We start from the raw sequence: 13023 nt of genomic DNA on the forward strand, positions 1-13023 counted from the left end.
TCATTACTTATGGGATACATTTAAATTTAAAAGAGCAGCAGACTATCAGCTGACCTCCCAGTAACATAACACAATGGAGAAGTGGGTTTAAGGCGGAAGCTGGAGCAGGCTGGAGCCATGTCAAACCCACCAATAGAAACTCTTCTTTCATCCATCAGCGCAGGCCACGCCCATTAAGTACAGTTAATTCGCAAGCAAAACTTTTGAAGTTGCAAACAAAGAGGAGTGATTTTCAATCAAAACTTTTGAAGTCTCAAGCAAAAGTTTTAAACTCACAAGCAATGAGGACTGATTTATAAGCAAAATGATCTTTTTTTTTTTGATTGCCACTTACTGTCTTTTGCTCTCAAATCTCTTTTTTGGTTGCAAATCTATTCTTTTTAATTGCAAATCTATTCTTTTTGATTAATGAATAAAGAAGCGAATTTCTCTCCATACACTGACACAGAGAAACAGAGCCAAATTTAATTTTTTTCAGAAAACAGTATCTCGTTAATTCAGAAACAGAGCCAAATTAAATTTTTTTCAGAAAACAGCATCTCATTAATTCAGAAAAAACAGCGCCAAATCTTTTAAAAACTTATTTTTTCTTGGAATTACGAGATAATTATCTCATTAATTCAGAAAAACAAAGCCGAATTTATTTTTTGGTGTGAATACAATGCACTTCCGTAAATTACAGCATCTACATGTGATAACTTTTTATTTTCCTGGATCCAGATCCTGGTACTGGTCTGCTTCTGTAGAATCTGGACCTGATGAGGCCAAGTGATGGTCTTTATATTTGTCCAAACAACCTTTAGTTTATTTATTTATTTTTTTAAATCAGTTTCCATTTATTAAGTATTAATTCACCTGATTGATTAAAAGACAAATAACACCATTCATGAAGCCTCTGGTTATTGTACCAAGTTTTATTTTACTGACTTAAAGAGAATATTTTACATCAAATCAACATCTCAAACAAGATATTAATTATGTCAAAGCAAACAATGTAATTTCACATCCTTCAAAATCTCAAAACAACACTCATTTTTATTTCTGTACAATTCAGTGGTCAAGAGGAAAATAGACGACATGGACGTTTAATTTCAAATCATGTGGAGTGTCTTATTTTTCGACTGAAATACACGATCAAATAACTAGAGTGAATCTGACATTATCTGTGAAACTTGAATTGAGAATTATAAATTAAGACCAAATGTCCTGGATCTGAATCACAGCTCAACACTAAGGTCAGAGGTCATCCACTGAAGAAGAATCTAGACAGGAAATGGAAAAATATATACCAGATGAATTCTGAAACATCCAACAGGTCAATTAACGGTATCAATTATAGGATGAAAAATGAACTCTTTCCATCCAACATCAATCATTATGTAATCGATGACTTTTTTTAGCAACAGCTCATCAGTTTTCCATAAATTCCCTGATTCCAGCGTCTTAAATCTGATTATTGTCTGGTTTAAATCTGATTATTCTGTCTTTCTCTGTGACAGAGAGTGCTTTTTGTTGTGAATCAGATGAAACACTCAATGACATTCACTTTTTCACCATTTTCTCATATTTTATAAACTAAACATTTACTCAGTTGGAAAAAATAACTGAGTTTGTTGCTGCTCAAAGTGTCTTCATTAAATTTGATTTTTATCGACAAGAAAATGTTTAACAATGAGTGTCATACATTTCAAACAAAGTGCATAAATATTATAGATTTTTAAACCTTAACTGCACATTTTCAGGCACATTTTATTACAAATGTTGAGTCATTCCAGTGTGTTACACTACATCAATTTACTAGATGTCACTATGTGTTCAAGTGTTTTGCCTTTTCAGTTCAGTTGCTCATCTTCAGAGATAAATTAGGTATTTTTTGTTTCAGTTTCAGTTCTCCTGTCTGTTTACTGCTTGACTCATTCAGCCTTTGTTCAAGATTTTCCTCAAACTCAAAGATCATCACCAGAATCTAAAATGTCCTGAACCAGAGTTGGTCAATTTCCAGGTCACATTAATGTGTCCATCAGCAAACATCACTAAATCCACTCAGATTTACATCAGTGATAAATGACTTGATGACTGGAAAATAAAAACTAGTATTTGTCCTAAATGGATTTATAGAGGCGGGATCATTTTCCTGCTGAACTGAGGGAACAGCGCTAAGGAGATCACATTCAGTAGAAGAGGAAGTTCACGACGGCCAGATGTGAAAGAAGTAAAATCTGAACCTGAAATTTGCAGTTGTAAACCAGAGAAAAGGAAACATGGAAACTCCTGGTGGTCACCCAACCAGCTGAGGTGCAATAGCGCCACTCAGTGGACTGGAGTCTTTACACTCTCATCCAGTCTAATTATGTTCTAGTTGGGAGAATCCACTGAGGCCAAGTGGTGAAATTCAGTATTGCCTTAATTTTTACACCAACCCACCATGAAGTGTTGAATCTTAGGTGAATCTGCATCATGTCTAGGGACGACGGATGGCAATTAGCATTTTTGCTGTAATCCGACATATTTACTTCTGATGTTGTTCAATACAGACATGAACTGTCCAAATAAACTAATAAAAAAAATAATCAAACCTGGAGAGAAGCTGCTCCACGCTGGTGGAAATTGGAGATCTGTTATAATCAGTGGATGCTTGGAAGGTCATCTGGTGTTTACCTTGTTGGTTTGTGATGTTTGTGATGTTGAATTACGTAAATACTGCTGACTTTTTATTTGCATCAGGTTGCAGCTCCATTCTGAGGTAACACTGCCGCCGTGGTAACGTTCATCACTAAGTGCAGCTCAATGTTCATTAAAAATACAATCAGATCAAATGTTCTACCAGGTTTAAGTCTGATTTACTCATCTGTACAGGAACCTGTGAACGTCTACATCAGTGGTTTCACAAACACAATAACTGATCGGTGCCAAAGTGCAGAATGATGATGACTGCACAGGGGCTTATGGATAAGGGTGGAGCTCCCCAGTGGTGGCGGTGAGCCGCTGCTCGTCACCGTTGGTGTGAACGGTGAAGCTGCTGTGGCGACTTCCCCAGTCATAGCAGTCGGAGGAAAGACTGTGGAGACACAGAATTTACTTAGACATGTGTTTTGTTCTGGACTCAAACACATTGTAGACTGAACGTAAAGATGAAGACAGTAACGGCTCCTCAAATGTGGAATTAAAGCATGTTGACAACATCACAAGCCCCGCCCACTCCACATTATTCAATGATAGGGCTGGATAAAAAAATTGATTTGATTGATTTTGGATCGATTTCATTTTCATTTTGTGTAATCGATTAATAGTGGATAAGATTGATTTTTTTCAGCGCAGGACCGTGAATAAATGACCCAGATACCACTGATGCGGAAGCGTGGTTGGCTCCGTCTCGCGAGCCCCTTGGGGTCTTGGTCTCACTCACAACGGTTCTGGCACGGGAGGGACTTGGAGAAAGGGTGGGGAAAACCCCTCTGTGGGAGGTCCTCCCCACCTCAAACTCAAACCCACAGTGCAGAGGAACTGGCTGGCAGAGGTGGGTCGTGGAAGCTGGTCGTTCTAGAAATATTAACTTTAATCATCTATGGCTGAGTGCGGAGTTAGAGGAATAGTGAAGTGGAAATCACGAAGCGCCGCCCACCCTCCCCCTCCAGTGAGTTTCTTGTACCAACGGCCCAACATGATTCTGTTTCAGGGGAGCCAAATTGGTAGCAGTGCCCCAGGGTGATAGTAATGTGCCTTAAGGCTAGAAGTCACCAGCCATAAAACAGAATAAAGTTGACAAAGAAGAAGTCCGTTCTGAGCCACTGTAGAAACATGGCAATGTTTCTGTTCTGTTCCTTATTTAAGAGCGGATTCAGCTGTTTACTGCTGAAATGTCAGATTCATTTCCTTTCTAATGTCAATATTGATTCTGTGTTGCATGGCTGCGGTAGTCAAATAATCAGATTACAGCTCAAAATTGTACTTTGGTATCACTAAATGAATCTGAATTAATCAATTAATCAATCAGTTAATACTGAATCGAATCAATATCGAATCGAAATGTGATTTATCAATTCAGAACCTCGATTAAGGAAATTGGCCATGATACCCAGCCCTACTCAACGACACTCCCACATTAAAAATTCAAAGTATGTCTCAGAAACATTTTATCAAATGTGATTTCATCATGTATATTAATGATCGGTCACAGTCCCAAACTCTTTTAAGGTGCAACAGCCGACCAATCAGATGACACTCATGGCTTTGTTTCTACAGAGAGGAAGCAGCGTCATGGCATCCATCTTTTGTGGTTATGGCCACAAATGTAGTTTACCACCACCAGAGTGTGAATGAATAATGGATCAATAATCTTTGTGCCTTGAAAAGTGCTATAGAAATCTAATCCATTATTAGTATTGCATCGACCTGATAGTGGCAGAATAATGGTCAGAGAACCAATTATTCCACACAAAACTCCACCTAGTGAATGAAAATGACGCCATATGAACACTGGATGGTAGCCAGAAAATGGACCTTTGTAAGATGATCAATATGAACCAAATTTTATCTGAATTGGCCTATTTATTGCTTGATTTATGTCCAAAAAACTGATTTCCAACTAAAGCGCCCCCATGTGGATGACTTATAAAACTCATAGAGAAGCTGAAATTGATAAGGTTCTTCCACTAGGGGTCCACTACATTGGTTATCAAGGGAGAAGAAATTGGAGCTGCACAATATTGAAAAAAACTTCCATCCATCCATCCATTCTCTTCCGCTTATCCGGGGCCGGGTCGCGGGGGTAACAGTCTAAGCAGGGATGCCCAGACTTCCCTCTCCCCAGACACTTCCTCCAGCTCTTCCGGGGGGATCCCCAGGCGTTCCCAGGCGTTGGAGAGACATAGTCTCTCCAACGTGTCCTGGGTCTTCCCCTGACATTGCGATTTTTTTTTAACCCTGCGATGTATATTGTGATATGAAAAAATACTTGGGAGGATATAATTGCTGTGTGGCGCTGACATAAATGGTCAAACAAATTAGTTGTGTTACCTCTCGTTGTGGCAACAATTGCAAGGCACTGTCGACACAGAACAGGTTTCAGTATGATCTTTCTTGCAGCTGAAATAATTCCAGATAACTGATGTTGCATTTCTTTTTGGCACCAAGTCTTCATTTTTGGTGATTTTCTCTTCGTTGCTCATTTTTCAGTGCTGTTACCAGCTACTCACTCCATGTGCATGGGCGTGGTCTGCTTCAGAAAACTGATCAAGAGGGATTGTGATTGGTGGATCACTGTGCCCAGTGTGTGTCAGGTACCCAGGTTGAAATTAGATGAGAACATGCTGAGTTCATTTGCCTCCTACATTGCAGGACCTGCAATGTGATTACTGTGGACACATACATTGCGATGCTGATGCTCAAACAATAGCAGCTGTAGAAGAAATTCAACCAAATCTGTCCTAGTTATCGCATTCACACAAAGGATATCTGGTGGCGGCGGATCCGGCATTCATGGTAGAACTATTAAATCCCCGAAACTCAATTGTGGAGATATAATTAGTGAAAGAATCACATGGATAGTGATTAGAGTGAATGGGACTAGTGTATGTAGTTCAGGTTGTATTTTATCCACATATTAAAAGTAAATGTTCTGAAGCTACAGATTATTATGTTTAAATGAGGTGTCATTGATTAATTTTGTCCTTTGTTGTTCTTCAGTTACAAGCTTTGGAATTTGGTAATATGAGAAAATTAACATTAATTAGGTGGAAGGAACAGGTTAAATCCTGTGTTTTTAGCTCTGCTTTGGTCACCACCATCTTCTGTCTTTCCACTGTTGTTTCAAGCTTTTATTTTAAGAATAAAAACAAGATAATGTCATGCAGCTAGAAGCTTAAAACTATCTGAAGGGTTGTAGATGTGATCATCCTGTATGACTGAAGATGTTTGTACCTTGCTGATGCGTTCTGAGGAGGGATGCTCCAGGCCAAGTCGTCATCGCTGTTGTAACGATTAGGGTTGTCAAAGAAATATCCTCTGGAGGAGAGAACGTGGTTTGGTAACCCAACGGTGTTCTGTGGAACAAACAACCTCGTAAGTGTTCATTTTTAAGGTGGACATGTATCTGTAGAAGCCCAAATGTCAGGGTTTTAAGGTGGTCATTGTTTTACAGATGCAGATATTACCGACCCTGTCCTGAGGCGGCCGTCGGACCCTGAAGAAGAAGACGACCAGTGATGTGGGCAGAAGCTCCCAGACAAAGAGAATCACCCCGAACACGATGTATCCAGCATCACCCAGGGACGAACGCAGGTCAGCCTGAAGAAGAAGCAGAAGAAGAAAGTCCATGATGTTCAGGTCTGAGCCAGAATCCTCTCAGCGTTCGTTTTCTTTTTTCTGATTTATGCAAATTAGAAATAGTTGTTATTTGGATAAATTAGTCAAACAGGATTCAGTGTTTAATGGGGCGGCTGTGGCTCAGGATGACCCCCTCTACCTCAGAATCCAGGATAAAGTTAAAGTTCCTCTGGAAGAAAAAAAACGGTCTGATGAGCACCACCGACACCGACGGCTTTAGTTTGAGGGGAGGGGTTATGAGCATTATTAAGTCCATAAACATCACATGACCCTGTAGGCGGTTTAACCACACCCACCTGGTCAGAGACGTTGTACCAATCGTAGTCGAAGGAGTTGATCGTCTCGATGTCGGTCAAAGCAAGGACCACCAGGTTGTAACAGGCCCGGGAGGCATAGAGCAGCACCACGGTGACGCCGATCAGAGTCACCTGACATGCTGACGTCCCCTGAACACACATATCTGCCGTTAGTCACCATGACAACACGCACAGACACACGGTAAACCTGCACAGCAATCTCCTCCTGACCTTAGACTCCAGGTAGATGTTGGCCAGCGACATCTTGGCAACCTTATAGAGGCAGACGGAGAGCGAGATGGCGCAGAGTACGAACAGGCTGTCATTGATGGTGACCCGGACCAGGACGATGGTCTTGACGTCTGAGGCAGTCATCTTGACCAGCAGGGCGCAGACAAGGTTCACCACCAGGAACAGAAGACTGATGCCGAGGAAGACCAGGTACAGAGGGAGTCTGAGGGAGGAGGGGCGGAGTAGAACCTGAAACCTTCCAGATCCATGTTCTCCACCCAAACAACGGCTCCAAACTCAAAATGTTCTACAGACTCTGGACAATGTTTGACCATTTGACCAATGGAAGCAGAGTGACCATGTTTACCAGTGTTTTGCTGTTGGTGTGTTGTTATTGCTGTGGCAGTGGCAGGGTTCTCAGTAGGATTTTTTCACAGCGTAGGGGTGCCTACGGCATACATGGCATGAGTTTTGTAAGGGGGGGTCCGGGGGCATCCTCCCCCGGAAAATTTTGAAATTTATAACTCTCTGAAACACTATTTCCTGCATTTTGAGGGGCATTTCTTAGAGTTCTCATTTCCTGTCTGGAGCGCTTTGCGCCAAGACAAAGGAATATATTTTTTCAAATTCAAATCTCGTTATCATTACGCTGGATGATCACACACACACACACAAAAACACCGCTACGCTGGTTGAAAGACAGTGTCGTGGGTCAAATCTCAGTGTCGGGGCCCCCCATGGACAGCGTCGGGGGCCCCGACGTTCAATGATGCTAGCGAGAACCCTGAACGGTATTCATTCATTCATTAGTTCACAATGTCAACATAAAAACTTACTTTCTCTTGATAACGTTGATCATTTCATCATTGTCATGAAAATGGATTCATACAGGAGATGTTTTCATAGGTTCATTATTTAATTTAATTCTGGGCATGATTCTGATCCAGTTAAATATGGTTCTTCAAACAGAACCAGCCTTGTTCCCTCATAGATACTATTTCTTTCTTTACCCATTTTCGAATTTCGTTTTCATTTTCCAGGTGAAATTATTTCACTGAACCCCCATGACCATAAAAATCCAATAACTGTTAATAATCAGATAATTGTAATAATCAGATCTGATGTATTTACATGGACTTCAGAAATACAATAATCGATACACCCTGGTTTAGAAGTTTCAGTTCAATCTGATTCCTCATTATCAGATTATGGCTGATATCTGATAAAACAGCACATTATATTGAGTCTGTTTATATTCACACTAAACCTCTGTTCACCGACTCATTTATCATTATTCAAGTGATCATGTAAACAGCGTAATCTAATAAATTTTATCAGATAACAGCAGTAATCTGATTATCAGAAATCAGATTAACACACCTGGATTTCTCCCCAATACTCTGATGTCTTCATGCATGCTTATCTGTTAATCTGATTTACTTCATTCTTTTATATTTGCACATGTGGAAAAATAATTCAATTGTAGAACAGGGAAGTGATGTCTAACATGAATTGGAAGACAATAACAGGAAGTAGGATTCTACAGTCATTACATATGTACGAACTCTGAAAGAAATCCAGTAATGGACTAAAATGTCTAAACCAGGGCTTATCGATTATCATATTTCTGAAGTGCATGTAAATGCATCAGATTTGATCATTGCAATTATCTGATTATTAACAGTTATTAGATTTGTATGGTCATGTAAATGGACTCATTATACTGTTTACATGATCACTAATAATGTGATACCTCCAGAAACCAGCTAATGATCAGAGTTTTAGTGTGTATCTAAACAGACTGTGTTTTTTTCTCTAAATATCTATAAATAAATCCATTAACACAACAAAATCATCTTTGACGATGGAGGATGAATTCAGTTGTGATCTTCAGATGATGGTTTTAGAGAATATTTCAAACATGAGATTAATTAAATCTTTCTTTGTGATGGATTTACAGATAGACTATCATGAAGGAGGAGGTGGACCCACCTGTACTTCAACAATGATGGACTGTACTTGGACTTGGCCTTGAAGTAAACCTGTCAACAAACAAACACCCATTAGTAGGTTCAAGACCACACTGGGTTCCAGACTTTCTGATCCTTCTCCTCATCATCTTGTCTGATCGATTAGGGAAACCCAACACCACCATGTTTGGACTGAAACCTGAACCTCCTAGTCTGAGAGGCTCTGCCCACCCCTGGATTAGACCACTACTCCAATAGAGACATGGTTTAAGGTCTAGACTTTGTACTAGTCTTCAATCTGGTTTGAGGTCCAGATGTTCTGCTGGTCTGTCTGGTCCCTTAGGTCTACCCAGTCCCTGTAGTCTCTCTGGATTATCTGATCTATCCCTGGTTCCAGCCTTACCAAGCTCCCTGTCTGTTCTGGTCCTGGTCTCATCCTGTCTTACCTGGTCCCTCTGGTATATCTGGTCTTTTCTGCTTTAAGTCTAAATGTTCTATCTGGTCCCTCTAGTTAATATCTTGTCCTGGTCTTACCCGGTGCTGGTCTCACCTGGTCCTGGACCAAGTTCCTGGTCATACCCCATCCCTCTGGTCTATCTGAGGTCTAAATGTTCTATCTGGTCCCTTTGGTCAATCTCTTGTCCTAGTCTTACCCGGTCCTGGTCTCACCTAGTCTTACTCAGTTCCCTGTGTGACCTGGTCTTACCTGGTCCTGGTGTTACCAGTTCCCTCTGGACTATCTGTCCAAGGTCTAGATGTTCTATCTGGTCCCTCTGGTCTATCTTTTGTCCCAGTCTTACCTGGTTCCCTGTATGACCCGGTCTTGGTCCGAGCCGGTCTCACCTGTGCGCAGTAGAGGTTCATGAGGCTCAGGGTGAAGAACTGCAGACAGACCGGGAAACAGTAGAGGATCCAGAAGGCGAAGGGCGCGAGCGCGTTGGCGGTGACGCAGTCTCTGAAGTAGAAGGAGAAGAGCAGCGCGCGGAGGGCGGCCCAGATCAGACACAGGAACAAGAAGGCGGTCTGGTAACTGAAGCGCTTGTGTCGGTACCGAAGCACGAGCCACAGCTGCGCGTACACGAAGGCGAACAGCAGCGAGTAGAAGACGGTGTAGGCGACGGTCAGACCCAGCTTCACGGAGGGAGGGATGGCCGGAGTGATGGTGGGAGGGGGCGGGAGGTGGGAGCCGTTACCGGCGTGATGCTGCTCCTGAGCCGGGTTCCCATCCGGCGCCTCCATCCCCCGACGGTTCCCCAGGGAAGGGGTCCGCCCCCCGGAGGCACCAGAAGAAGAAGAAGAAGAAAAAGGTAGAGACGAAGTGGAGACGGTTCTACGGACTGATCCACGGAGGAAGAGGAGCAGAGAGGAGGAGGAGGAGGAGTACTCCTCCCTCTTTTTGCCGGTAAAAGTGGAGGGGCATTGGTGGCTCTGGGTCACGTGATCACAGCAGCCTGAAGCTCATTGGCTGAGCTGGAGGAGGGATGCTGCAGAGAGAGGAAGGAGGAGAGATGGATTTGGAAGGAGGATGCAGTACACGAGTACACGGGAGTAGACGAATACACGACAGTACACAGAAGTACAAAGAAATACACAACAGTATACAAGAATATATAATAACACACAGATGATACACAACAATACATAACAGAGGGAGGAGAGATAGATCTGGAAGGAGGACACTACACAGGGGTACACAGGTACAGATTTAAACACATTTTTATACACGTATTTTGATGATTTAAAAAAAAAAATTGGCAAATTTGTTCTTAATTTTATTATTTTCTTATAATTTCATTGCATATTGTATTTATTGTTGTTCATTTTACTGAATTGTGGATCATTTTAATATTTATTTATTTTTATTCATTTGCTTTTTGACCATTTTGTTTAATTTTTTGTTCAGTTCATTGCTTTTCTTGATTATTTTGTTGAATATTTTGTTCTTTCATTTGTTCTTGTATTTTATTGTTGAATATTGTGGGTATGCCCCGTGACCCTAGTGAAGATAAAGCAGGTTCAGATGATGAATGCATGAATGAATTGTGGGTATGAAGTGTTTCTGGATTTAATGTCAGTGTTAGAATTCTTTGATGTTTGTCTGCTTCCCTCCAGTCTCTGTTTCATTCACACATTGAATCTTTAATATGATGGATTTAGGTTAAAATAGACAAACATTAATTAAAAAACAAAATAAACTGTAGAGGAACACAGAGGTGTAGTACTACTACTATCTCCTCCTTTTCTTCCTCCCCCTCCCCCTCCTTCTCCTTCATTACATAATCGTTGTTCACTAACAGTAGATGCTGAGTGTCTGATTCTCTTGTCATTCTATTTTTATTCAACTGCTGTTTCTACTATTTTTTTCCTAACTATGTTCCTGTTGAGGAGGCAACAGATCTGAACTAAACCTTCATCATGGACCTTCATCACCTCCTGGTCTCCAGATTCATCTTCCTCAGATGAAATGCTCCATACATCTGACCTCGTGATGGTGCTGGTGATGATGATGATGACGATGATGATGACGATGATTATGGCTCACTGTTTCATGACCCTGAGATGTTATATAATAAAACAATCAGTTGAATTTGGACTTAAAGCAGTTACTGAAAATAAAATATATCATCTGTATAAAATAATCAAATATTACATTTTAAGAGTGAATTTGGTTAAAACTAAGATAATAGACCGTCTTTACAATATGTTTTTACATGCAGATCATCAGAGAAATCTGCACTTTAGGACCATTTAACGTCAATAAAATGAACAGAAACATCAACAAAATGAGGAAGAACAAATGAAATAATCAACAAAATTAAGAGAAAAAAAATGAATAAATATTAAGCCAAATTAAAAAAACAAACAGACAGAACCTTTGTCTCCATCCTCGGAAATGAATAAGATTATGACTGAACTCTGTAAACTGTCGAATATTCAGATTAAACTTGTCTTAAATCTGATTTTTTGTGTTTATTTCATGGAATATTTAGTTTATTTTTGTACATTTTATTGATAATTTGTTTACTTTTGTTAATTTTATTGAGCAGTTTGTTGATTTATATTCATTTTTATAGATTTTTTTATTTTATTGAATATTTTGTTCGTTTTGTTGCATATTTTTTAAATTTTTGTTAAATTTATTGACTATTTTGGCCATTTTATTTTCTGATCAGTAGCCTCATAGCATAATTGCCTTAGTCATACACTATATGGACAAAAGTATTGGGACACATTGAATTCAAGTATTTCTTTCCTAACAGGGGTCTGGGATACAAAACAATACTGACAAATGTCATAATATGAGTTTTATATTGTGATAAATATCATATTGATTATTAATATTGATGTTTTAATCTCAAATCAGCATGAACAGGACATCTTACACCTGTAGAAATGATGTGTCCCAATTGTCTTAAAGTGTAATGGGAGATTTTTCTTCCTTAGTGAGATGTGAAGAAAGTAGATGGTTAGTTGTGGAACTTTTAAAATCATAGTAATGGATAAAAAAATTAAAAAAAATAAAAAAAAAATCAATGTGGAGAGAAATTAAATAAAAACCATCTCTGAGGCATCTTGGAAGCAAAGATAATGTTTTAAACAAAACTAAACAATACAATGCAATGATATTTTTCACAATATAAAACTATATTATGACATTTGTTATTATTGTTTTGTATCCCAGACCCCTGTTAGAAAAGAAACACCTGAATTCAACATGTCCCAATACTTTTGTCTATATAGTGAATGACTTAGGCAGTTATGTAATGAGGCTAAGGTGATGCAGGTTCATGTAATTTCACTCAGTGTCCATGAGGTGGCGCCAACTTCACTTTGTACAGTCAAAGTCAAACTGAAATGAAAACAATTCAGTTGTGGCCCAAACACATGTTTGTGTTCGAACACATGTCCAGGGCTTACATCCCCTTAGCCCGAGTCGTAGCAGGGAAAGGCTCCAATACCCCCGCGACCCCTGGAGGATGAAGCGGTTCAGAAAATGAATGAATGAATGAATGAATGAATGAAACTGATGTTTGTGTTTTACAAACAAAACAGAGTCGATTCTATTTTAAAGCTATCACTTCACAACAATGAAATTAGACATAAAACATAAAACAGTAAGTAAAATATATGATTTAAATCCAAGTCATGAGAAGTATGAAACATGTGTAATGAAATAAACTCAGAACACTTTGGGGAATGTG

At 39.8% G+C, this 13023-nt stretch overlaps 1 protein-coding gene across 1 annotated transcript; it reads right to left on the reverse strand.

Moving 5' to 3' along the window:
- Positions 1–894: 894 nt before the first annotated feature.
- Positions 895–10278, reverse strand: gpr137bb (G protein-coupled receptor 137Bb). Its single transcript, XM_030159118.1, has 7 exons — positions 9665–10278; positions 8844–8893; positions 6852–7074; positions 6621–6770; positions 6157–6285; positions 5920–6041; positions 895–3058 (listed from the first exon to the last, which is right to left on the reverse strand). The coding sequence occupies exons 1-7, from the start codon at positions 10058–10060 to the stop codon at positions 2944–2946; spliced, it is 1185 nt and encodes a 394-aa protein (XP_030014978.1). The 5' UTR covers positions 10061–10278; the 3' UTR covers positions 895–2943.
- Between the last annotated feature and the right edge of the window lie 2745 nt (positions 10279–13023).

Source organism: Sphaeramia orbicularis, chromosome 1 (genome assembly GCF_902148855.1).
Source record: "Sphaeramia orbicularis chromosome 1, fSphaOr1.1, whole genome shotgun sequence".
In the NCBI taxonomy this organism is placed as follows: domain Eukaryota; kingdom Metazoa; phylum Chordata; class Actinopteri; order Kurtiformes; family Apogonidae; genus Sphaeramia; species Sphaeramia orbicularis.